The 25,363-nt window shown below is 43.7% G+C and overlaps 1 protein-coding gene across 6 annotated transcripts; it reads left to right on the forward strand.

The window, feature by feature from the left end:
* Window positions 1–24,169, forward strand: NUDT5 (nudix hydrolase 5). Of its 6 annotated transcripts, none has more exons than XM_077758507.1 (10): window positions 1–150; window positions 6,549–6,718; window positions 10,518–10,623; window positions 11,842–11,909; window positions 16,108–16,157; window positions 17,066–17,173; window positions 18,571–18,666; window positions 19,204–19,305; window positions 21,090–21,177; window positions 23,924–24,013. In XM_077758507.1, exons 3-9 carry the CDS (start codon window positions 10,561–10,563, stop codon window positions 21,137–21,139), a joined length of 537 nt encoding a protein of 178 aa, XP_077614633.1. In that variant the 5' UTR covers window positions 1–150; window positions 6,549–6,718; window positions 10,518–10,560; the 3' UTR covers window positions 21,140–21,177; window positions 23,924–24,013. The 6 variants fall into 6 exon arrangements, with proteins under 6 accessions (XP_077614633.1, XP_077614632.1, XP_077614636.1 ...); XM_077758510.1 differs by lacking the exons at window positions 1–150; window positions 6,549–6,718 and adding exons at window positions 200–350; window positions 21,230–21,283 and having other exon boundaries at window positions 21,090–21,098; window positions 23,924–24,169; XM_077758505.1 differs by lacking the exon at window positions 1–150 and adding an exon at window positions 200–350.
* The last annotated feature ends 1,194 nt before the right edge of the window (window positions 24,170–25,363 follow it).

The raw sequence follows: 25,363 nt of genomic DNA on the forward strand, positions 1-25,363 counted from the left end.
TAGCAGAAAAGAGCGGAGGAGAATCGCGGGGCGTCGTTCCCGTGGCCACTCGCACCCGCACGCACCAGCACACGCGACGCGTCCGCGTCCCGCGAAAGGAATTCCGGAAGTGTTGAGGAGCGGCTTCGAAGGCGTGCCCCGCCCCGGAAGGTAACTTTCTCAGGCGAGGTCACGGGCGGGGATTCTACGGGAAGCGGGAGGGGCCGAGCTCACAGCCTCATCACCGCGAGGTGCGGCTTTGCCTTCAGCAGTAGTACCGGTGTCTTCTGAGACTGCTGCCCCGGATTCGTGCTTTCTTCTTTCGTCCCCCTCCCCAAAGGAGTACCCTCCCCTTCGCCCCACACCTTGGAGTAGGTAACGGGGCGCGGGCCAGTCATGCACAATCCCCTCTTTGGGGACGAGGGAGGGAGCACATCTGGTGCGTGCGGGCAGCCGCACGCGCGTGTCCCAGTCTGCCGGCTGGGTGCGCGACCCGGGAAGCGAGGGGGCGGCCGCTGCGGCGGCGCGGAGAGGAGGGCCAGTTTAGAGAAGACCGGGGAGCGCGGGAGAAGAGCCCGGACTATTCGGAGAAGGGCAGGCAGGAAACCACTGCAGTTAACTTCATTTGAGTGCAGTGGTTGAAGCATCTGCAAAGAGGGTGACGGCACCTCTTCGTACGCGGAGGGGGCCTCTGAGGGGACAGGGAGAGAATCCTGGCCGTGCGCTCCCGGGGAGTTCGGCTTTGAAGGTAGAGGAGGAGAGGTGAATTTGGGAACACGGACGAGAGGGGAGAAGTGTCTCCTCTGAGCGTGAAATGCATTTCTTCCAGCCCTGCCAACGGAGCAGCCTGGAAAAATACACCCAGATTGTATCAGTAGCCGGGCCGGGCCGGGATCCTAAGAGTGGAAGAATTCTGGTCTAGTGAAATTTGCAGTATCATTCTTTTTCCTTCTCTTGTCTCCCATCACTCCGTTATTTTCCGTATCTCTTTCGTAATGACGTTATCAGTTGGCTACCAGATAACAGAATATTTTAAAAGTACACTTCTGTTTGTTTTTCAAAAGAAATCAGTTTCTAGTTGCTGAGAAATGACTTTTAAAACCTCGCCTCCTTACAGTAACATGCCTTAGACCTGCCGCAGTCACGTCTGTCTCAGGGCGCAGATTTTAGGTATCTCCTTAAAATTGCACACTCTTCAGGTGATCTCCAGGTCGTGAGTTCAGGCCCCACGTTGGGTGTAGAAATTAAATCTTTTTTAAAAAAGTGCACAGTCTGGTGTAAGCAGTTTTGTATCAGAAGGTAGGAAGCCCGTCAACTACAGGCCTCTTCAGGAAAGTATTCATTAGGAGAATTACAGGATCCTCTGCCTGTTTGGAGTGAAAAGCTTTTCCCCGAAGAGTTCGATGTTTTGTTTTTCTCAAAAATGTTACTGGCTAAGTGGTTTAGTTGGGAGCATCGCTTTTAAAGATACATTTTTCCCAGTAGAGGTAAATTACAATGCTGCAGTATATTCTGGGGGAGGGGCGGCAGTAGCTTTTCATGAAGTGTTTTGAGAGCCAGGATTATGCAGTCCTTTCTGTTTTGAGGGGAAATGAAGCAATGCTCCATACGCTGCCAGACTGCCAGATTTAAGAGAGACCTAATGTGGGAGGTAGGAGGGGGGGTTGGAGCAATCACTCTAAATGTTTGTTTTGATTTGATCTAGAAATAAACAGGTTCCTACTGAAGGAAATGTTAGTAGTGCTGGGGTGAATTGGAGTAAGGTATTTTCTGTTGAAGATAATCAATAGATGTGTAGGTGGAACTAGAAACTGGGAACACAGTCATTCTGGAAGAGTCCTATGTTAACAGCCCAGGAAACCTGAGTGTAGAGGTTGAGGCAGCTGCAAAGCATTAATACAGAACTGCAGTTATTTGCAGCGAAGCAGCCAAATTTGTAAACTTGAATATAAACTCTGCTGGGAAGGAATTTTTCACAGATGTCTTTTAGTCAGGCTATCTACTTTAGAAGCGTGTTCAGTGACTTTTTAGTCTTACAGTTGATTTTAAGTAACTAATTACACATTTAACCAGCCTCGAATAAGTCAGCATTACTGCCAGATGCACCACTATTCTAAATGGATACAGCTAAATTCCCTTCGATTATTTTCTTAGCCACCATATTTGTCTTTTCTTCACTTAGCCATCAAGTGTTTATACTCCAGTTTCTTCAATAAAACCTTTACAACAGTTGAAATAGTTGCTTTTTCTCATGCATGCCTTAAAAATATCAGTAGTTAAGTGATTGTGGGGGAAGTTTTTTTTTTTTGCACAGTTCTAAATTATGAAAAAACGTTTCTTTGCTTCCCTGAATCCCACCATATGACTTCTCTTCTAAATTAAAACTTTCATTTACCTGCTGGTTTTACCCACTTGGATATCTCGCTGCTATCTCAAACTCAGTGTACCCATGTTTGAACGCTGACATCTTGGAAGTAGCTGTGGAAACCCTGTCCTAGACACTGATTTAGAACAATAAAGTCTCATGCAAGCTTCCTGGCCACTGCTGTCACTCTATACCAAACCTACATCCTCTCTTGCCCGAGCTTCTTTACTGGTCTTATTACTATAGAGCTGTAACCAATTAACCTTCCCAAGGGTAATTAGTTCCCAGCCAGAAGTAAATGTGATGATTATAAATCACCCGAGTAGCATAATTTCAGTAAAATGTTAGTTACCTCTCTTCCCCGCCCAACCCCCACTTCTGTCCGAAAGGAAAAGAAAAGAAACTCCGTGGCTTTCCATAATTGACAAATTAACTACAGGAAGTCTTCATTATCAGAGGATCATCTTTGTCAGCAAAGGAAAGTTCACGTTAAGTGGATCCTTTTGATGTGGATACGAACATTTTACCATGAGCAGTACCAAAGAAGGACCGATCAAAATATTATCTTTAAAAGAAACTAAAGGTTTAAAAGTTTTATGACTATAAGCAAGACTGTTAAATGTACCCATACTAACTGATTCGTTGCTCATTGTAAATCAAGTGATTTTTTTCTGTGTAATTATTCTGAAAGAATGTAGAATGGCATCTTGGACAGGCCCAAGCATTTGATGCTTAACTTTACAAGATCATAAAGTTATTTTTGCAAAAATTAATCCTCTCCCACTTAATTTCTTTCAAAATGCCTTATTGTAAATTTCTCAATCCAATCATTAAACTGTTCCGTCTGCCTGACCTTGGTCCATCAGAAGCTTTGCTTATGATTTGAGTTTCCACACCTTTTATTTTGTTGAGCATAAATGGTATTTCCAGTACTCAATTTGTACCTGAGAGAGAGTAGCCATGGTGTTATTTCCTGTGATTTTTGCTTCACTTTGCAACCTCAGCAAAATGCAGGAATGCCAATATGGTAATAACTGAGTAATGACAAACCTGAGTGCAAACTCCTCTCCCTCTTAACCTGAATCCAGCTCATTACTAAGACTGAAATACCTAAAATTGGGAAAAAGTAATCCTTTCTCTTCCTCCCTTCAGCAGAAAATTTTAAGTGCTGTCCCCAAGAGGAGCTTACCTAGCAACAGTCAGGGTTGTGGCAGGTCAGTCAGGGTTACCTGCAAATTTGGGGGAGGGGTCAGACGTCGAGCCACATCTGTGTAAGCCCTAGGAAATGTGTTTGCAAATGTTAACATCATCTATAATATGCATGGGCTTTGTTTCCGGAGTTTTGTGGGTTTTTTTGGAGGGGGTGGGAGGGAAAGGTTGAGAACAACAGAGTTTGCCCAACTCTACTATAATTTCTCAACCCTTCCCCCATTAGTGTCTCTGTTTATTTATCTGGTTCCTTCTACTTCAAATTCTCTCCCTGCCTTCTTGGTATCTAAATTATAATATCATACGGCCTCTTAGTAGTAGCCTTTACAAGGTCTGCTATGTTCCCTGCCTCCCAAGTGGATATGATTTCTCACTCACTTAAAACACCCTGATGTTGCATTATCTCTATGATAGGCATTACCCTCTGGTTCTTTGCAGTTTGAACTATGATGTCCCCGAGGGCAGGAATATGGCTTAGTTTATACTTAGTATATACAAACCCAAATGTTTGAACTGCCCATGCTCAGAAAGCCAGCTAGCCTCCTGCCTGCCACTGTGTGGCACTCTAACAATCCTGTGATGTTTTCCCTCACTAGAGTTGTTTGTGCCCTGGAAAAATCATACAGCTAACACATCAGAGACATTCAGTGTTTCAGACCAAACTAAGTGAAAATGCATCCTGTGAATTAGAACTCAACAGAAAGTCTAATGTGCATATTAGCAAAACATAGGTGATTTGAAATGCTAGCTAATGAAGTGGAGAAAATGTACACTTTACTTTTAAATCTCAAAATAGCATTGAGTCAACTAGGGAAAGCTCTTTCACAGTAAGGGGGGGGGGTGCAGCTTGCGTTGGAGCCTCATTTGTTTCTGTACTGCCTACGTGTAGTGACTAGTCCCCAAATGGCACCATTGAGTTTCTGTTTTTGAAATGGTGCAAAAATAATATTCCTTTTTTGTTCCAGTAGTGTTTTTGAGATGCTTTTATAATCCTGAACATTTTGGGAATCACAGGGTAAAGAATATACTTTGGAAATCACCCTGTAACCTTTTTTTTTTTTTTGGTTATTTACGCTGTCAGCAGATTGCTACAAAATACTGTTGCCCCTTGGGGCTGATTGCATTCCAAGTAATTACCCTGGAGAGGTTCAGCCCTGTTTGCCACTTTTTTTCTTTTAGGTAATTTTTATGTCCATAGCTTGTTTTTTTGTTTTTCTAGCTCTCTAACATTCTAGCTTCAATATTTTTAAATATGATCTGTTGAAACAACTGTTTAGAGCTTAACATTTGCTGACCAAAAATCCAGCTTTTGATTACAGGAGAACGTTTCATAAGGGATTTTAACTAACATGGTTGATGAAGAGTAGATGAAAAAGAGTCCTTTAGAAAAGTACTTTTTCGGGGCACCTGGGTGGCTCAGTTGGTTGAGCATCCAACTTCGGCTCAGGTCATGATCTCACGGTTTGCGGGTTCAAGCCCCACGTTGGGCTCTGTGCTGACATCTAGCTCAGAGCCTGGAGCCTGTTTCAGATTCTGTGTCTCCCTCTGTCCCTCCCCCGCTCACGCTCTCTCTCTAAAAAAAAAAAAAAAAAAAATACTTTTTCCACATTTTGGCCATCTACAATCCCTTTGACAATCTGAGAGAGGCTCTCAAGATACAAAGATAAGGAGACACGCAGATAATTTAAAGGAGCTGGTGGCCCTTCTGCCCTTAAAGATCCTCACCTGGGGGTGGCGAGCTTCATTTTGTGCAGATTTACTGGTAATCCAGTTAAGAACCCTTTCCATAGAAAAAGTTACAGATTATCTAGCTCTTCCTTTACGAACTTTTGGTGGTGTTTATACTTTTGAGGCCTGCAGTTACCTGTTTTTAAGACGTTTGGATAAGCACAGAACAGTTACCAAAATGCCAGTTTTCAAAAAGAGGTAGAGGGGCACCTGGGTGGCTCAGTCAGTTGAGCCTCCAGGTTCTGCTCAGGTCATGATAACACAGTTGCGGGTTTGAGCCCCGCATCAGTCTCTGTGCTGACAGCTAGGAGCCTGGACCTGCTTCGGCTTCTGTGTGTCCCTCTCTCAGCCCCTCCCCTGCTCATATTCAGTCTCTGTCTCTGAAAGACAAATAAACATTAAAAAAAATTTTTTTTTCAAAAGAAGGTAGAAAATTAATCCAGGCATTTTGCCCCGTTCCAGACAGATTACGTACATTGTGCAATAAATGGGGTTGCGTAGTTGCCTAAAAGTTACTTTCTTTTAAGTGTTAGAATTAAAAGCAGAGGAAATAATCCTCCGATGTATATGTTACTAATAAAAAGGAATGGAAATCTGGAAGATAAAAATGTAGGTAGACAAAGTTCTTTTATCCGGGTGTAGAAACCACAAACATTGACCAGTAGCCAACCATCGATTTAACATATGGTTAGTTTTCATGCTGCTTTGATTGCCTTGAACAATGTAGGTTATCTGTCATATATAAACCAAAGCTAGTTAAAAGTTAACCAGAAGTCACTGCCGGTTTTCTTATGCTGTTTGCATAGAACTAAATGACTGTCTCTACATCCACATGGGTTACTGTTGTATGACTTTCAAGCCTCTCTTCAAATGTCACAAAATTAAAGGGGGCTTTCTTTCTTTCTTTTTTTTTTTTTTTAATTTTTTTCCAACGTTTATTTACTTTTGAGAGACAGAGTCCGCACAAGCAGGGGAGGGACAGAGAGAGGGAGACACAGAATCCGAAGCAGGCTCCAGACTCTGAGCTGTCAGCACAGAGCCCGATTCGGGGCTCAAGCTCACAAATGGTGAGCTCATGACCTGAGCTGAAGTCGGACACTTAACCAGCTGAGCCACCCAGGTGCCCCTAAAAGGGGTTTTCTTGACCACTCGACACACACCCCACCTTCTCCACTCTTATTCTTCCTAATCTGCCTCTGGAAAACGTGTTGCCTCTGACATAAATTATGTATATTGTTCTCAATTTTCTCCCTTCCCTCCCCACCAGAATGTAAGTGTGTGGAGGACAGGACCTTTGTCTGTTGTGTGCACCGCTATAGCCCTAGCATCCAGGAGACTGCCTGCCTTTTACTGCGTCTGCCGTTGGCTGTGTGAGCCGAGTTACCCAAGATACACAGTTGATGTTTGTTTGGTTTTTTACAAACATTAATACAGTTTGTGAGTATTTCTTCAAGTTTCTTCTTTAGTGTGAAAATGTGTCAACATTTCTTTCTCTCATCTTCATTGAGTGGCTTTTATTTCTTCAGCATGAAATCATTTTTTTTCTTGCCTAGGGCCTCAAGTTTTGCTTCTTTGCCAAAGTCCTTATTGGAAATTGAAATCCTAGGCTTGCACACATAATAATCCACAGCACCAGTGTTGATCACCCCTTAATAACACAACAGAAATACGCTTAATTTTAAACAGAAATATGTGTTGAGTATTGGGCAAAATATACATCCAGAGGACAGTAAAATGGTTACTTGTAACGCAGAGCTCCTTGACTTGTCTCCCAGGCTTTGTCAACCTTTACATTTAACGTGGCTTTCAGCAAGCCAACTCTTTGTCTCTTGGGGATTTTAAAACTGCAAAGGTGATTGTTTTGTTAAGTGAAATGCAATTCACATACCGTGAAATTCGCTTTCTTAAATTGTAAAAATCCCTGGTTTTTAGTATATTCGCAAAATGGTGCCACCATCACCACCGTTTAATTCTAGAACATTTTTCATCAAAAAGAAACCCCATACCCATAAGCAGTCACTCCCTATTCTCTCCTTCCCCCCAGCGTCTTGGCAACCACAAATCTGCTTTCTTGGTCTCTGGATTTGCTATATGGATATTTCATATAAATGGAATCGTACAATGTTTGGCCTCCTGTGTGTGGCTTCTCACACTTGGGATCAGGTTTTCAAGGTTCATCCATGTTGAAGCATGTATCAGTACTTCGTTGCCTTTTTTTTTTTTTTTAGTTTTATTTGGAGAGTGCACNGGGGAGAGAGAGAATCCCAAGGAGGCTAGGCAAGGTCAGTGAAGACCCTGAGGCGGGGCCTGAATTCACAAACTGAGATCTTGATCTGAGCTGAAGCCAGGTGCTTTTTAACCATCTGGGCCGCCCTAGTATTTCATTCTTTTTTATGGATGAATATTATTCCACTGAATGGAATACCACATTTTATATATCCATTCATCAAATGATAGATGTCTGGGTTGTTTCCACTCTGGGCCTGTTACAAATGATACTGCTTTTATTTCTCTTGGAGTGAAATTACTAGGTCATATATGGGAACTTTATGGTTAACCTTTTGAGGATCGTTTTCCAAAGTGACTGCACCATTTTATATGCCTTCCGGCAGTGTACACCAGTTTCTCCACCTCCTCACCAACACTTGTTATCATCTGTTTTTTATTATAGTCATCAAAGTAGGGGCAAAGTGTGGTATCATTGTGGTTTTGACTTACCTTTTTTTAAAAAAATTTTTTTAATGTTTTTTTCTTTATTTCTGAGAGAGCAAGAGAGACAGCGTGAGCAAGGGATGGTCAGAGAGGAGGAGATACAGAACCTGAAACAGGCTCCAGGCTCTGAGCTGTCAGCACAGAGCCCAACACAGGACTCAATCCACGAACCGCGAGATCATGACCTGAGCTGAAGTCAGACGCTCAACTGACAGCCACCCAGGCACCCCTGACTTGCCTTTTTCTGATAGCTAACAACACTGGACATATTTTCATGTGCTGATTGGCCATTGTATATCTTCTTTGAAAGTCATTTGCCTATTTTTAATTGTTATTTGTCTTTTCAATTATTGGGCTTTAAGGGGTTTTTTGCAGATTTCAGATATAGTTCTATCAGATTTGTACATTTTTTTCCCATTTTGTAAGTAGTTTTTTACTGTCTTGATGGTATCCTTTGAAACACACAAGTTTTTAATTTTGATGAAGTGCAAGTTATTTCTATTTTCTTTGATTGCCTGTACTTTATGTGTCGCATCTAAGAGATTATTGCCTAACCCAGGATCATGAAGATACACACTTATTTTTTTTCTAAGAGTTTTGTAGTTTTAGCTCTTACATTAGATCTCTGATCTATTTTGAGTTAATTTTTATATATGGTGTTAGGCAGAGGTTCATTTTTGTCCTTGTGAATGTATGGGTCTAGGCCCAGAACAATCTCTTGAAAAGTCTATTTTTTATCCCCTTGGAATACTTGGCACTTTTGTTGAAAATTGGATGAGCAGGATCACCTGGGTGGCTCAGTCAGTTGAGCATCCAACTCTTGATTTTAGTTGGGTCATGATCCTTCGGTCGTGGATTGAGTCCCACATCAGATTCCACACTGATAATGGAGCCTGCTTAAGATTCTTTCTCCCTCTGCCCCCTCCTCTGCTCTCTCCCTCTCAGTCTCTCTCTCTCAAAAAAAAAAAAAAATCAACTGACCATAAATCCGTGGGTTTAATTCTGGAGTCTCTTTTCCATCAGTTTATCTGTCTATCCTTATGCCAGTACCCACACCATCTAGATAACCATGGAGCCTGTTAAAGAGTCTCTCTCTCTTTGTTTCCCTCTGCCCTCTACCCTGCTTGTGCTTTCTCTCTGTCTCAAAAATAAAAATAATAATTTTTTAAAGATGATAAGAAAACAGAAAATAGAAATGAAAAAGGCAAGACAGAAGATCAGCTTAGGAAGTCCAACAGTTAGGTCAGTTTCTGAAACAAAGAACAGAGAAAATAAGGAGATTACCAGTGAAATAATTCAAGAAAAGTTCCCCATAAAGAAGCACACTATGGTTTCCAGATTAAAAGGACCCACTTGACAAAATAAGAGAAGGGGATTAACAGGTACAGATTTCAGTTATAAATAAGACAGAGGGATGTAATGTACAGCATAGGAATAAAGTTAATAATATTGTAACAACTTTTGTATGGTGATAGATGGTGGTAGACTTACCATGGGAATGGCTTCATAATATGTGTAAACATTGAACCACCATGTTGTACACCTTAAACTAATATAATATTGTATGTCAACTACATTCAATAAAAAAAAAGGAAGGACCCATTTTAGAACCCAATGCAGTAACCTCTACGTGAAGACAAGAATAACTACAGATTTCCAGAGAAAGAAAACTGGCCCTGTAGAAAAAGGGTCAGGAATCAGAATGACTTCAGATTTCACAACGGCAGCACCAGAAGCAAGACAACTGAGTTGTGCCCGCATATTTCTGATAGAAAGTTATTTTCAGCCCATAATTCTGTATGCATCCAGGTTATTCAGTCCATTTCAAGGGCAGAAAAAGATCTTTAGACATTGTGGGAGAATAAGCCAAGAACAGAGGATGTAGTAGCGGATAACAAAAGAGATGAGCCTTTTCTTTCCACCACGGACATGGTGATACTTGGCAACTCATGGACAACCATGACTGTGATCCGTGTTAAAACTTCAAAGTGAACAGGCCACAACAATGGGATTGTGTTTCATTCTCCTGAACTGCACATTTTGAAATTATCAAAACGGTATATCCATTTACTACCAGTTTTAAATATATATATATTTATGGGAGCCAGAAAGAGCCCCTACAGCTCTTACAGTTGAGCTGTAAAGGGTAGATAAGGGACAGTGGTTAAGGGGTGGGAATGGGGAATGGTATACAACTTTTGTACTGTTTCCCCTTGGAAAGTTTTTAAATTTGGAGTCAGAAAATGCAAGAATGGAAGTGTCAGTGCCTGGTGCCGGCCCCGGAGGAGCTTAGCCAACACGGGCTGAATCTAACTGGAACGGCTGCCGGCTCTTTCCTGCATATATCCTGGGGCCTCTGCACTGACCCGCCGTCTGGGTCAGTCTTCCCAGGCTCACGCAAGCAAAGCAGCCTTGATGACAGATAAGTCTTTAACCATTTTAAGTACTTTGACAAGCAGCCTCTGTTCAGATGTTGCATTCAGAAAAATAAATGTAGCCTAAACAAATCTTACTACTCTTACAGCGTGAACGTCTTACCTGAGGACTAAAGACTGACCGGTTTGAAAATGGAAAACCAAGAGCCAGCAGATCCTTCTCGAAATACCAAACAGTCTATTATTTCAGAGGAGGTATAAATTATTTTTCACTACCCTGCTCTCTCCCCACACAGAGCTGAGTCCAAATGAAATGTGTAGACTATCATTTCAAACGATTGCATTTAATTCTTAAAGACAGCTTTTGAGCAGTGTTCTGCTCCCGTTTTAGGACTCAGGGGCATTTTGCTCTCGTATGGGAGCAAGAGTGTATCTCTTAATTATATGCACTAGTGAAATCAAGACTGTTTTAAAGTGGATTGTGGCTGTTTGTATAAAAATTCTCAAATTTTAAAAAGGTTTTCCCGGGTAGAAGAACAAGTCCTATGGGAGTTTTAGAGTTTAGACACTTCATACTTAAGTCTTGCATCTTCGTAAACTGTTTATGGTCTCTGTACATATGTTTAAGAACAGTAAAAATCTAAGTTGTTAGTTGTAGTCTGAATCCCAGAACTAATGTATGTCTGACATGTGATGCAGTTTAGTTTTTAATAAGTCTCTTCCCTCAGGAACCATTGGAGTGGATAAAATTTAAGTCCTTCATCTTGGAACTCAGATCTTGACACCTTCCTGAGGTTGTTTATAGTTTAAAAATCTTTCCATGTTGTCTGTGACTAGATCTGCTGATAATCAGTAGGGTGCTGCTGGCCAGAAGTGACAGATAGGATAGTAAGGAGGACGCGTTGCTTTATGCCTGCAGTGACCCTCCCCTCTCAGTTCAGGGTAGTGCCGGCAGTAAGTTAGTCCTCATAACTGAAACTCAAAACCCGGTGTCCAGGCAGAACGACTCGGGCTGCCTGTCTCAGGTTGGGTGGGAAGCACATGTGCCACTGCAGTCATCGGACGTGGTCTCCTCAGACAGCCTTCCCTGTCGTCACTGATTGTAAACCGCTACTGATGGCTTGCTACCTACTGAACACACCTGTGTGACAAGCAACGGGCTCAGGGGATAGATCACTGGGTCCCAGAAAACCCCTCACTCCTCCATCCTCCCTGTCTGCCCGCCACACCCCCACCCAGGAGTGTTTCAACTATCATTTCTTTCCACCTCTCAGTATTACTTCCAAAACCCCAAAAAGCAGCAGAACCACCCTTCAGGAAGACAACTTCCCAAACTTTGAACTGAAAACCTGCACTAATTATTGGGAGGGAAACGTGATCCCCGGGAGGGCCACACAGAGAAAATCTGAAAGAAAACACCTTCTAAATAAAATCCTCGGTTTAAAAGCTTCCCAACTTACTGTCTCCTTTTAGTTAATTTCAGAAGGAAAATGGGTCAAGCTTGAAAAAACGACGTACATGGATCCTACTGGTAAAATAAGGTAAATGGTTTTTTTTCCCTTTTGTAAAATGCTCAGTATTTGGGTTCTTGGGGTCTCCACTTAGTGTCTGGCATAAACTGATACTTTTTTCATTGTAAACTCGGTCTTAAATGAAAAATCCGTATTTTCCCACTGTCAGAATGTTTGGGTTACTTCTAATCGCTGAATACAATTACATTGTAAATTTGTTACATTAAGTAATCAGGAATTGATTTTAACACCATTCGCCCTGAGTAGATTAGATTAGAATGAACCAGAAATTTGGGCCAAGCCCCAACTGAAGCTGATAAAGCAGCAGAGTAATTAACAATCCACATTTCCTCCTCTGAGCCACACCAGGGTTTTTTTTTCTTTTAATTGTTTTTAATGTTTTGTTTATTTCTGAGAGTGAAAGAGAGACAGCATGAGCAGGGGAGGGTCAGAGAGAGAGGGAGACACAGAATCTGAAGCAGGCCCCAGGCTTTGAGCTGTCTGCACAGAGCCCGACCAGGTTTTAATTTCTAAATTAGAAGGAGGAAGGAGAGAACATTGCTGGGTTTGAGGTAAAACTTACATGCTTTACACCTTGCTCATGGAAATGTAAATTGTAAAAGAAAAAAGAAAAAAAAAGTTTTGCAAAGCATTTCACAGTATGTACCAACTGCCCATAAAGATTTAACACCCGTCAACCCCAGTAATCTCACTCCTGAGACTGACTGTCTGGGGTCATTTAATGCATGAAAAATGTTCACAAAATTTAAAAAAACAAAGTCAAATTGAAAGCACCCAGTGTTCACAAAATTTAAAAAAATTAAGACAAACCGAAAGCACCCTAACCATCTTAAAGCTTGGGAAATAATTGTTCTAGTGTAGCATAATAAAAATACATACAGTATAAGGGCGTATAATCTATAATACTATAACAGCTTTGCAGGGTGACACATGGTTACTACCCTTATTGTGGTCACCATTTTGTAATGTATATAATTATTGAGTAACTGTGTTCTACACCTCACATACAATATTGTATGTCAATTCTCAGTTTAAAAACGGGGAAATAACTTTTCAGTGTATTCATTTGTTAGAATATATGCAGTTATCTACAAAGCAGATTCTGAAGACAATCTAGCAAGTTGAGAAAAGTTATTAAGTTGATAATAAAGTAGGAAATTGTGTGTATGCTTTTTAAATTCTTTCCAAATAATATATAAAAAAAGATTAGGAGGAAAATTGGCGAAACATTAATGGCAGCCGTGTGGTAAACCTTTTTTCTTCTGTTTTCCAAATTTTCTGTTTAGAATTTTTTTAGCTTCTTTCACCCTGCTCTGAAGAGAAATTTTTTATATTAAAATTATCAGAAAAAAGTGTTAAACATTTCCCTAGTGAAATATAAAAAGGAATGAAATAGAATGAGAAAATACAAAAATAAGACTAAGTTTAAAAGTATGCAGATTATATGATATAAATTCATTTCAGAAAAAAACTCCCATGTGCTAAGGAATCAAGTAAGAATGTAGACTTTCTTTGTGAGGAAATACTTCTGTCATCAGTGTGAGAGTACATGGACTTACCAGTAATTGAAACCACTTTAATTATATCTACTAAACGAGCAAAAATACTCCAAAGGGCGGTGTTGGAGGGCTGTGGGAAACATTAAGCTATCCAGACCACTATTAAATTAAAACCTCAAAGTAAGAAAGCCAAGTGCGCTACCACCCATCAGCACAGGGGAAGCGTTCAGCAGAACACTTGTTTAAAGAGACTCTGATGTGCAGAACTAAATAGGGAATGAACAGCAGGCGCAGGGATACAGCACAGAAATGTGGCCGGGCCCGAGCCTAAGGAACACAGTATGTTCAAACCAACTGATACTTGTGAAAACATAGACGGGTTGGAACCCAGTTTGTAATGATACAGTTTGGCTCTCTTTCAACTGTGGAGTTTGTAACACAAATATGACTCTTAATCATATTAAGACGGATTAATCTAAAGAATGCGTGTGCATTTGCCCCATCTCCTTTCTTCACTGGACTCCTCTTCCTCCTTCAGCGTTTCTTAATCAGGGACGTGCATCCGAATCACGTGGAGACTCTTTTCGGGATACTCGTGTCCAGGTCTCAGTTCCGGGGAGGCTGTTTGAGTAGCTGAGGCGTGCACTCTAACGCCTGCCTACCAAGTACCTGCTTATGTGGCCTGTTGATAGCATGTTCACCTCCGTTCTTGCACGTGTAGGTCTTCCTTGAGCTCTTGGGTAAAGCACTGACATTTCCTTCATACCAGAGTGTCAGGCTTTGAAGAGAGAATCCTGTACTTTGCCGTAGGTCATGACTCATATACACTGATACAAAAGCATGTCGGTAAGGATGAAGTAGGAGCTAGAAATCCTTTGTTCTTCCATGTTATTCGTGGATAAGGACACGGAGCTGAATTCAGGAGTGTAAAAACACACTGGCAGTATGCCCCCTGATGGATACAGGGGCAGAGCTGAAGTCACCTTTGTGCCCTTCCTGCCTCTTGTGTTTGTGGACCGGGGGAAGAACACAAAACAAGCTTTCTCCTATGGCAGTTACTCAGAAAATGGAGTAACTTAACTAGAATCAGAATTCTAAAGCCACGAGAGGCTTTTGAGCTAACATACTCTTAATTCCCTAGTTTCACACCTGAGGGAATGGTCTCACGTGATGTGTGGCTGTGGGCTTAGCTGGTGGGCAGGTAGGGCCTGAGATTGCCTGACTCAGTCAAACGCTCATCTCTCAGAGTCCCTTGAAGATGACTGGAGCTCCCATGGGGCATCCCGATTCCAGGATCCTGTATAAATGGATTTATGTTTCATTGCTCATGATGCACGGCTCGTTACCGGTTATTTTACATCATCTTAACCACTATAATGACGCTACTCTCTGTGCCTCTTGTCCCAGGTGTATTTGGGACGGCCCCTTCACGGCCCCTCCCAGCACTACCTTCTGCAGTCTTAGGACTAACCCTAAGGGGCGGCAGAGAGAGCTGAAAAGGTGTCTCCTCTCTTGCCATCTGTACTATTTACTTATCAGAATTGCTTGTTGGTTGGCTTCTTGTTACTAACAGGAATGTTGGGCGGTTATGAGTCGTCACAGCAGTGTGTAGTTTTCATAGGCTCATTTTGACACATTCGCTGTTCGAATCTGGGTATAATACCAAGAGATCTACAGTTTACAGAAAGGTGTTTTTTTTTTTTTTTTTAAACTAGATTAAGTATCTGGATTTATAGAAATGTGACAAAGAAATAGAAAATGTGACACAGTCCCGGCCTTAAGCACAGCCATTTAAAAAGTGTGAGGCTCCTCTGGGCGGTCCGTCTCATCATACCCGCTCTTCCTGAGGGAGGCAGATGTTGACACCTTCCTTACCCCGGTCCCCAGAGCCACTCAGACGTCTTATTTCTCTTGGATCCAAAGTTGATTTGCTTCTTCACTCCCATTGCTTTCTACTACTTCTTTCCGGTCTAAGGGATAAGAGTGAAGGGGACTTCCCTTCATATGTCCTTCCCCTTCAAACACCATTGTACCAGTAAGGGGATTCTCAGGACGTTGTTCTCCAAAAAACAAATAGCCCATCAGGAAGGAATAAAGCCATAAAAGGGAGCAGGAACTTACCATTCCTCATCTCACTTTTTTCCCTTAGATGAGAGCGATCACAAACATAAAAAATAGAGCACTCGCCTAAATGTAAGAATTCCTCAATTAGTAAATGGCATGGCCCTGCTTTCTAAGACTGTTAGATTTTAGGTTATACATAAATAACTGTCTCAGTGGTTCGCATTCTGCAGAGTATCATTCACTCTTAGCAAAAAAGCTGGAAATTCTCCTAGGAGCTTAATTTGCACAGACTGCTCAATAGCTTCATTTACTCCTAACCTGTAGATTTATGATCCAAACTGAAATCTTCCCAATGAACAATTTGAAAGACAGCTTAAGCGACCAGTAGGCCTTCTGTTTAGATACCATTCAGAGGATCAGATGTAAGGTGGCTCATGTTCTTTGGAAAAAGTTTCAGAAGCTACAGGAAAGCACGATTAATTGGCTTTTCCCTTATGGATCTGTATTGTTGTGGTCTCCTTGGCCATCATCATTATCACACTTGCATGCTTCACATTTGTAAAGTTCTGGTTGTGGACTGAAAACCCAAGGGTGTTCTCCTCTGTGACACTAGTGATTTTGTTTTTGCTTCTCTGCCTGAACAGAACGTGGGAAACAGTGAAACGTACGACCAGGAAGGGGCAGTCGGCCGATGGTAGGAGCACAAACCCCTTACAACTCTTCATGGAGGAAGTCACCATGCTTGACGGCAGGAGGCGGGGTTCTCTTTACTTTAACCCAGCCCTCAGAGCAGCTCTCTTCGATTATGATCTGTTATGTTTAAGTCTGGTGTTCCTTTTTGCAGTGCTTTGTGACTAAATCAGTCTTTCTCTGTAAATAACTTCTGGCCCCTGTTATCTAGGCCCCGTCCCAGTGGTTTTGAGGGGAAAGTATAACTAATATTTATAGTCAAACAGAAGTCCATATAATGTGAAGCCACATGCCATGTCTAGGTAGGACTTCTAGAAATCCTCTGAGTTCTCTTCAGAGGACCTAGGTGAGAGCCTTTAGTTTGGAAAACTATTTGGAACTACTTTATGATGAACCAGTTGGTTTATAAATTGACGAGGGCATGGAATTAGGAGAAGAGACCGTCTGTTCAGTTCACGTGCCCTTCTGTGTCTCTGTCCTGGAAATGAACAGAGTAGCTGCAATGGCTGCTGTTTTTGTCCCTGTCTTTGTCTGCCCCGAGAGCTGGGGGGAGGGAGGGAGCCCAGAACTCCTTGTAGGTAGTTTCTGTTTTCCAGAATGCACTGGGGTTTTGTCTGTGTTCTCTCAGAAGGCCAAGTAAAATACTCCTTGGGAGAAAAGGTCCTTTATCCTAAAACAATAGACTCTAATTTAGTTAGCATCTGCTACAGACACTGGGACTGACTCGATTTATCGCTTGAAGGAAATACAAGCGCACATAGACCAGTATAACCTCACCAACGGTCTGGCTGCTGCAGGCTGAGAACTGGGTCTCTGCAGAGGTTCGCGTAGGCGGGAATTCTGTCCTTGACCCTGTACTAAGTTCTCCCTGATTTCATGAGGGGCTTCCTTGGTTTTCTCTCCCGGTCCCAGGTGTGGCGGTCATCCCAGTGCTGCAGCGGACGCTGCATTACGAGTGCATCGTTCTGGTGAAGCAGTTCCGACCGCCCATGGGCGGCTACTGCCTGGAATTCCCCGCAGGTGAGTCCTTGACCGCCGGGCCCAGCACCTGGAACACCTAGAAGGCCAGCGCTTGGACACGTGACACCTTATCTATTGTGGGTGGTTTATGTTAATAAAAAAATGCGTCCCTCAAATGCACTCTTGGATGCGCTAACCCCCTGAAGGGAGGCGAGGGTGTGGTCCCAGGCCACCGACCTCTCAGCAGTATTTTCTCTGGCTTCTCTTTGAGGAATTGCTCTTCCCTCATTTGCCAAGTGAGTTCATTTTCTATCACTAGCAGCCTGCTTCTGACAAGAAACTCACAGTAATAACTAGGCCAGACTCTTAACTCCAAAACCTATGACTGGAAAAGATATCTTGGTCTTCCTGTATGTACGCAGGTGGGGAAACTGCCTTAAATTCCACTAGAATATTCTCTCGAGTTGCACAGAAAGTAGAGCTTTCCAGAGTGTGGGGCACTGTGTCATCAGAGCACCTAACTGGGCTCTTCGCGTCTGAAGAGAATAGATCTCACTCACTCGGTGGAGTACGTTCTGTGCTGAAATTCTAGCCCACGAAAATGCGTCACAACTTTTTCTTTTCTCGTGTACCTGCCATTTCACTGAAGAAATTAAGAACTTTAAAAGTAACTAAATAGCCTGCGTTTCACTTTTTTCTTTGCATCATTTCCTTTTCGGGTGAAATAATCTGCGTTCTACGGTCCTCCGCACTCAGCTTCCCTGGTTAGTGCTCGCTGCGAGCACGGCCCGTGTCTCGAGTCCGCCAGCCTCCCTTCCTCCCTCGCAGGTCTTACTCATCCTGGCATTTCTTTACGGACTCAGTATCACTCTGCGAGGGAGGAAAGCAAGATAGGTGACAGGGTCACACGAGGAACCTGAAAAGAGTGACAGGCTTCCTGGGCCGTGCCACACAGCCGGGTCCATAAGCTGGGCCATCAGGCCGTCGGCGCCAAGCCAGTTAGCAGTCCACACGGGTCAGTGCTTTCTGTGCTGCTGAGAAACCTGCGGGTACAGCCGGGGTCTGAGTAAGAGGAACAGATGACAGCTGTCAGGACCTCCTTACTCTGCCTGGGGTGTTATTCTTTTGCCCTTTTTTTTTTTGAGAGACAGGGTGAGTGTGTGAGCAGGGGAAGGGCAGAGTGAGAGAGAGAGAATCCCAAGCAGGCTCCACGCCCAGTGCTGAGCACAACGCAGGGCTCGATCTCATGACCTGAGCTGAAATCAAGAGTCGGATGCTCAACCTACTGAGCCACCCAGGCGCCCCTGCCTTTTCTCTTTGGAAAGCTCCAAGCCTCAGTCAGTCTGACCCATACCACCAGTTTTCACAGTCCTCTGGTCCGTCTCACATAGCTCAGCAGCAATAGTATCAGAAGGAGAGGATTTCCCTCTCGCCTCACGAACAGTTTGGACTTGCAGGTCTCATCGATGAAAACGAGAGCCCGGAAGCAGCAGCTCTTCGGGAACTCGAGGAAGAAACTGGCTACAAAGGTGACGTTGCAGAGTGCTCTCCAGGTTTGTACTGCTCTCCAGGCGTGTACTTGGGGACAGACCCTTGACGGTTCACCAACCAGTACACTGTTCTCGGTGTAAGGGATATTTCGCTGAGGCTAATTCCCAGGGGAGAAATCCTAACTAGGTTCAGTCCCTGTGTACACGTGAGCCTCCCCTCCGCACGAGGCCCTGAAGCCGGAGAAGAGATGGCAGATTGGCTTACCTTCCACAGTTTGCCAGATCCTAAGCTTTCTGACTTCCCTCCTCCACGTGCCTCCTCACTAGATTTTTCTTCTCAACGTGGTGAAAGGATCTGACAACATCAGTATTGTCTCCCCCCAGACTTCGCGTGCTTAACCCAGGAACTCTGGGGGGAAATGTGTGTGCTGTGCCGTCCTCCAGCGTATGCTGAGCGAATCAGGCCAAGCATAGTTTCCTGCCCGGGCTCTGTGTGCACTGTGAGTCCTGAGCCCAGTTTCCTTCCGAAGGCATCTGAGTAACGAAACCCGTCGAATCTGACTGGTGTCCTTGAAGGTGATTGGTTGCTTCTCTCCGTAGCTGTATGTATGGATCCCGGCTTGACAAGCTGTACCACACACATTGTGACCGTAACTATCAACGGAGATGATGCTGAAAACGTGAGGCCTAAGCCAAAGCCAGGTGAGTGCGCGTCGGCTACGGGTAAGGTGGTTCTGGTGCACTGATGATTGGTTACCTCGCTCCGAACTGGGTTTCTCCTTGGTGAGAAGAGAAGAGTGACAGGTCTGTAGATACTTCGTCAGTACTCCAGGCCCTTTTGGGTCCTATAGTGTTTTTAACACTCAGCTGATTTTATGCATTCTTTATAAAATGTTAAATTCTCCCATTTCCCTATTTTCTGTACGGAGTTTATTCCCACTTAGTAACATGAGCGCCAGGTCTGAAGAGGAAACAGTGGAAATCTTCAGAATCACAGACGTGTGCCTTCGCGTGGCTGTGACAGTGGCAAGACTGGTCGTTAGAGGCCAGCGGCTGGTTGTTGTGGACTGAGCTCCCTGCTTAGGGAAACGCTGGGGAAACTCCTTGTTCTCTTAGACTTGTTAGCAAGTTGGGACTCCAGCTTTAACGCCTGTCAGCTCCCTGTTGTCTCCTACCGCATTGAAGGGGGTGTCACACACCACAGCCACATCCTTCCGTGTCTCACCGCCTCAGTGGCTCCTGAACGTGTCGGTGCCCCTCACAGCTGATTTTAAACACTCAACGTTCAGACTTGCAAGTGCGCATAGAACTTGCCGTGGAGGAGTCTGCCAGTCCTCAGAGGTGAAGGGAATTGTCACAGGAGCCAACAAGACCCCTCGGAGGTTTACACCCCAAAGCACCGAAAGCAGGGGCTCAGAGAGGGACTTGCAAACCAGTGTCCACACAGCATCACAGTACCCAAAAGGTGGATGCCACTTGTGTCCACTGGGAGATGACCGGACCAGAAAAACATGGTGAATATGCACAGTGGAGTTCCAGCCAGCCAGCAGCCCGGGTGCGGCTTGCTGAGTGGGGTGACCTCCGGTAACGTGGTGCTGAGTGCTTCGTCAGGCCAGACAGAGAATTAAATTGGGGCACCTGGTTGGCTCAGTCCGTGGAACGTACAGCTCTTGATCTCAAGGTTCTGAGTTTGGGCCCCATGTTTGGGTGTAGAGCTTACTTAAGAAAAAAAAGTTTTTAAAGTATAAATATTGTGATTCCACTCATGAGGTTACCTAAAATATTCGTAGAAACAAAGTAGAAGAGAGGTCCTCACATATGGGGACATACTGTTTAATGGGCACCCAGGTTCTGTTTGGGTTGCTGAAAGGGTTCTGGAGAAGGATAGTGCTGATAACTGCACAGCAGTGTGAATGTATTTAATGCCTTTAAATTGCACCATTAAAACTGGTTAAGGGGCACCTGGGTGGCTCAGTCAGTTGAACGTCCAACTTCAGCTCAGGTCAGGATCTCATGGTTCATGGGTTCGAGCCCTGCGCCGGGCTCTGTGCTGACAGCTCAGAGCCTGGAGCCTGCTTCGGATTCTGTCTCCATCTTTCTCTGCCCTTCCCCTGCTCACGCTGTCTCTCCCTCTCATAAATAAACATTAAAATAATGGTTAAAATGGTAAATTTCATGTTTTAACAATTTAAAAACACCTAGTGTATTATCATAGAACATGCTTTAAGTTTTGCTCTAAAACATTTGATTTGGAGAACAATAATTTTGTACTGTTGGATTGTTTCTTATATAGATCTATTAAAATCTATAGAATCTAATATAGTCTACATAGATTGTACATAGAATCTAATGTACATAGGTTAAATTAGTAGAGACCCAGGTCTCTGTTGAATTCTTACGCCCTTTTTGGTGTGTCTTGCACCAAACTCATGCAGTGTTTTAGGGCAGCAGACCTTACTGCAATGTCCTCCTTCTGTTTTTTTCAGGAGACGGAGGTATGTTACCCAGCTCGCCGCAGCTGACGTGTCTGGCCTAGCGCGGTGGAGATGGCCACAGGCATGTCGTGGTGTTCTGGTAGGCTCTCTAATTCTTGAGCTTCGTTTTCACTTGCACTTTGTTTGTTTAGAATTTGTCGAAGTAATTTCCTTACCAAAGAATGACCTGCTGAAGAGACTTGATGGTAAGCATTCTTAAGACTATTCCCCAGTTTTCTTGATTTTCCCCACCCCCAGTCCCATTCGGTGAGGAACGAACTTGAGTTGCACTCTTTACACTCTTCCTCGTTAAAGTCACATACCTAGAAATGTTGTAGAGCTGCAGTTAACCAACAATTTTCCTTGCTGGGTGGCATAGAGTTTGAAAATATGAGCAAAACATTCTGTGTCAAGTTGAAAGCTTTCGGTGGGTTTTTTTCCCTATAGAATAGCCAAAGTCATCTTCCTGCAGATGAGCCCAGACTTCTACACCTCGTGTCTGTAACCCATGGCATTGCAGAGGCCTAAGTACGTATCTTTTAGCTGATCCTCAAAAATGCTAGCGTGTTGGATGGTACTTCGTGCAGGGTAGAAGTTAAAGGAGAATTTAACAAGATTCTCTCTACAAAGACTGAGGTATCTACTATATACAAAGAGCAATATGCTGATATAATAAACCAAACTAACAGCGTCACCCTAGTAAACTACTGGTCATGTAATTACAGTGTGTAATTTCTGGCCAGCCCATCTACTCAGGATTTTGTAAAAAATTGAATAAGGTTACGTGGGCAGATGTCCTTTGGTAAAACGACATCAGTCTATGCTCTACTGGAAACCTGACCGAGGCCCTTCAGGGAGCATCTCCATGCCGGCTGCTAAGTCCCCATTCACTCATTTGTAAAGGAACAGATAATCGTCCTAACTCGAATGTTTAACAGTTTTTACTTCAAAAATTCGCTTGAAACACTATTTGACCTGAGGCTTTGGGGGCTCTTTCTCCCCTTCCATAACTACCAGTGCTTACAATTTTATTTCTAATGTCTCTGTTGTTTTAAAAGTAAATATGAGGGGCGCCTGGGTCGCTTAGTCAGTTAAACGTCTAACTTCAGGTCGGGTCACGATCTCACGGTCTGTGGGTTCGAGCCCCGTGTAGGGCTCTGTGCTGACAGCTCAGAGCCTGGAGCCTGCTTCAGATTCTATGTGTGTGTGTCTCTCTCTCTCACCTGTTCCCCACTCATGCTCTGTCTCTGTCAAAAATGAATATTCATAAATTAAAGTAATATAAGCTTCCAAGAACTACTGTAATTCAGCTTTCCTAGAAAGCTTTCCTTCCTAGTTTGCCTTTTTAAAAACTAGACCTGGAGCGCCTGGGTGGCTCAGTCAGTTAAGCGTCCGACTTCGGCTCAGGTCATGATCTCACACTTTGTGAGTTCGAGCCCCACAACGGGCTCTGTGCTGACAGCTCAGAGCCTGGAGCCTGCTTGGGATTCTGTTTCCCTCTCTCTCTGCCCCTCCCTGCCTCGAGCTCTGTCTCTGTCTCAAAAATTAAACAAACGTTAAAAAAAAATTTTTTTTTAAACTAGACCTAAGGTAGGTTAAGCCCCTCAAGAGCTCAGAGTGAGAAATGCGCCTACTGGAGACAGGCAGCCCTCGTTTCCTCAGAGAAAAGCTGGGCTGCCAGTAACAGGCAGCACAACTTTGAGTCTGTCGGGTCTGACTAGGTCTGAGGTTCAGCCGACTGTGTACTGGGTATAACCTTGAAAACGTGCCACAGCCTCTCCGGGCTTTTCTCCGAAAACAGGAAGGAGAGATCACCCCTGTCCCCTGGGAGCGTGAGTACAATTAAACAAGATAATGTTGGCACAGAAGGGCTTAAATGTTAGACGCTGTATGTCTGTACTGCGTTTTTATAGGAAAGAAGCGTTCCTTTAAAGAACTTCTTTCTCCCTTCCATCTAACTTCACCTCCCTAGATCTAGCCTTAGAAGAGGGGACAATAAATAGTGCGAGAGCGAGGGAGGGAGGGAGGAAGAGAGGGGCAGCTCTATAGAAAGAGGAAAACGGGGAAAGAACCATTTTTCCTAGCTTTATTAGAATTGAAATACAGTAATCAAACCATTTATTCAACAGATCACATTTTAGAGGCTGAGAGGAAAGTCTCTCGAGGTCAGTTGGTTACGCGATAGAGCTTTCAGCACTTCCCAGCCCCTGCCCTGCACAGAGGAGTTAGGACACCGGCCTCCCTTCAGGGATCAGCATGCCTCTGAGCTTGTGCCTAAGCTAATGGCTAGGAAAACAAGTGACAGATTCCAGGTCTGCTCCCCTCCGCCTGAGCAAAACAGAAGCTCCCCTCAAAGCCGCGGGCACGACTACGCTCCCGTGACCTCATTGTGCTAGTGCAGTGGTGCGTGCGGCTGACCTTACAGGTGCAAAGTCTGTGCTCCTGGCAGTGGAGAAGATGCTCGGATCCCGAGAGAAGGACCTGGAGGGTCACCCCCTGCCCCCATCCCGAGAGTGAGCTCTCAAAGAAGTAGCGATGACATCTATCAACTTACAGCTCTGCTGTTCTGACGCATCAAGCCCTCACCTCTGATGTGTGTGGTCTCCTGCCTTTCCTCTTTTTTCTTCTTCTGGGCTTTTGCTGGAAATGTACTCCTGCTTATATATCCTTTCGTCTTCTGACTAGGGCAAGATCCCAGAAGGCAGAATAGGTCTTGTTCCCTGCTCTATCTCCATCGAGCGTGGGAACTGGCACATAGTAGGAGCTCAGTCCGTATCAATTGATTGGTAAGGGGTATTCTCCTTTATTTTCTTCAAAATCTAACTTGTATTCTTTGCTTCCTGTAGCTTTGGTAGCCGAAGAGCATCTGACAGTGGACGCCAGGGTCTACTCCTATGCCCTGGCACTGAAACACGCAAACACGAAGCCCTTTGAAGTGCCTTTCCTGAAGTTTTAAGGCCAAAGGACAGTAGCCATGATTTTACAAACAAGACCACACACCTGGCCTCCCTCACTCAGACTTTGTATTCAGCTCAGCTTAATGTAGATTTGAAACTAGCCTTTTTCATTAAATAAAAGCAACACAGAATACATGTGGTGATATGGAATTATAATTACAGGGGAAGCTGTAGCCTTCATATTTCAATGATAAACTTCAGCAAATATTAACAAAAAAGAACATAAATGCAGGTATGTTTAATCCAGTTCTGTTTAAATCTCATCTAATCCAGGAGATAAGGGTATTTCTAGAGGAAAAAAGACCTGAATTCCAAATTAGGTCAACTATACCCACCCTCAATTCCCATATAAACTTCTGTAAGGAGGTACACCAATAAGTATTTACTGTATTAATGTCTAAACAAAGATTTTAAAAAAAAAAAGACCTACTAATTATCTTCTAATTATCTGCTATATGGAACTAATAAACATCCCTGCAAAGCAGAAAATGTATAATCAACACAGTAACATTCATGATGAGCAAATGTTTACATTTGGCCAGTGGCCTTCTACCTACCTACTGAAGGTCAACCAGCTCATAGGTAATGAAAAGTGGTCAATGCCATTCACCGTGACAAGGTTAAGAAGCAAATGAAAATACAGGGCCCTTCCCTCAAGCAAGTATATATACTTAGGAATTTTTCTTTCCTATCCTTAATCTCCACAAAGCACTTGACATTTCTAAAACCAAATCCATTTACCTGGCTGGTGGGCCTTATTGTCTTGGTGTTAAACCATGAGTGTAGCCGGCAAAGTTAGTAAGTACTGGAAACCCAGTACAACTCCCTTAAAGACCAGAATGGAGGACTGTCTGCAGCCCATTCCATGCCTAGAGCCCTTGTAATTCAAAACTTCTACCAGTGTTGTGGGCCATTTTCTCATCCTTCGCTGAGCTCTGCTCTTGTGGGGACCTCTGTGGTCTCCAAAAGCTCCGGTTAGCCCCCAGCCGAAGTCTCACGGTGATGCTCCCTGGCCAGCCCAACGCTGGGTTTCCAGCCTTGGGCTCAGGCCCCTCCAGCCAGATAAAACCAGGATACTCCTGCCAAAAATGGTGTGATACAGTTCATTTGTCTACAGGTCCCCTGTTACCCAGAGAGGTCTTTGTGAGCAAAAAATACAGGATTATACACCCTCAACAAAGGGGGAAGGTATGGAAGTGGAGAGCTGTCTACATCCCATCTAGTCTCTATACATACTGCAAAAATTAGGCCCAACTACTTGCTCTAATAGTAGCCTTCCCCTGGGTCCCTAGACCCCTTCTTAAAAAAAAATCCTTATTTTTAATCATG

The sequence above is a fragment of the Crocuta crocuta genome, unplaced genomic scaffold (genome assembly GCF_008692635.1).
Source record: "Crocuta crocuta isolate KB4526 unplaced genomic scaffold, BGI_CrCroc_1.0 scaffold32, whole genome shotgun sequence".
NCBI classification, from domain to species: domain Eukaryota; kingdom Metazoa; phylum Chordata; class Mammalia; order Carnivora; family Hyaenidae; genus Crocuta; species Crocuta crocuta.

Coding starts and splice junctions, on each gene's coding strand:
- NUDT5 (XM_077758510.1), top strand. CDS start 10,561: ATGGAAAACCAAGAGCCAGCAGATCCTTCTCGAAATACCAAACAGTCT. Junction 10,624..11,841: donor AGTCTATTATTTCAGAGGAG/GTATAAATTATT, acceptor GTCTCCTTTTAG/TTAATTTCAGAAGGAAAATG. Junction 17,174..18,570: donor CTGCCTGGAATTCCCCGCAG/GTGAGTCCTTGA, acceptor TTGGACTTGCAG/GTCTCATCGATGAAAACGAG.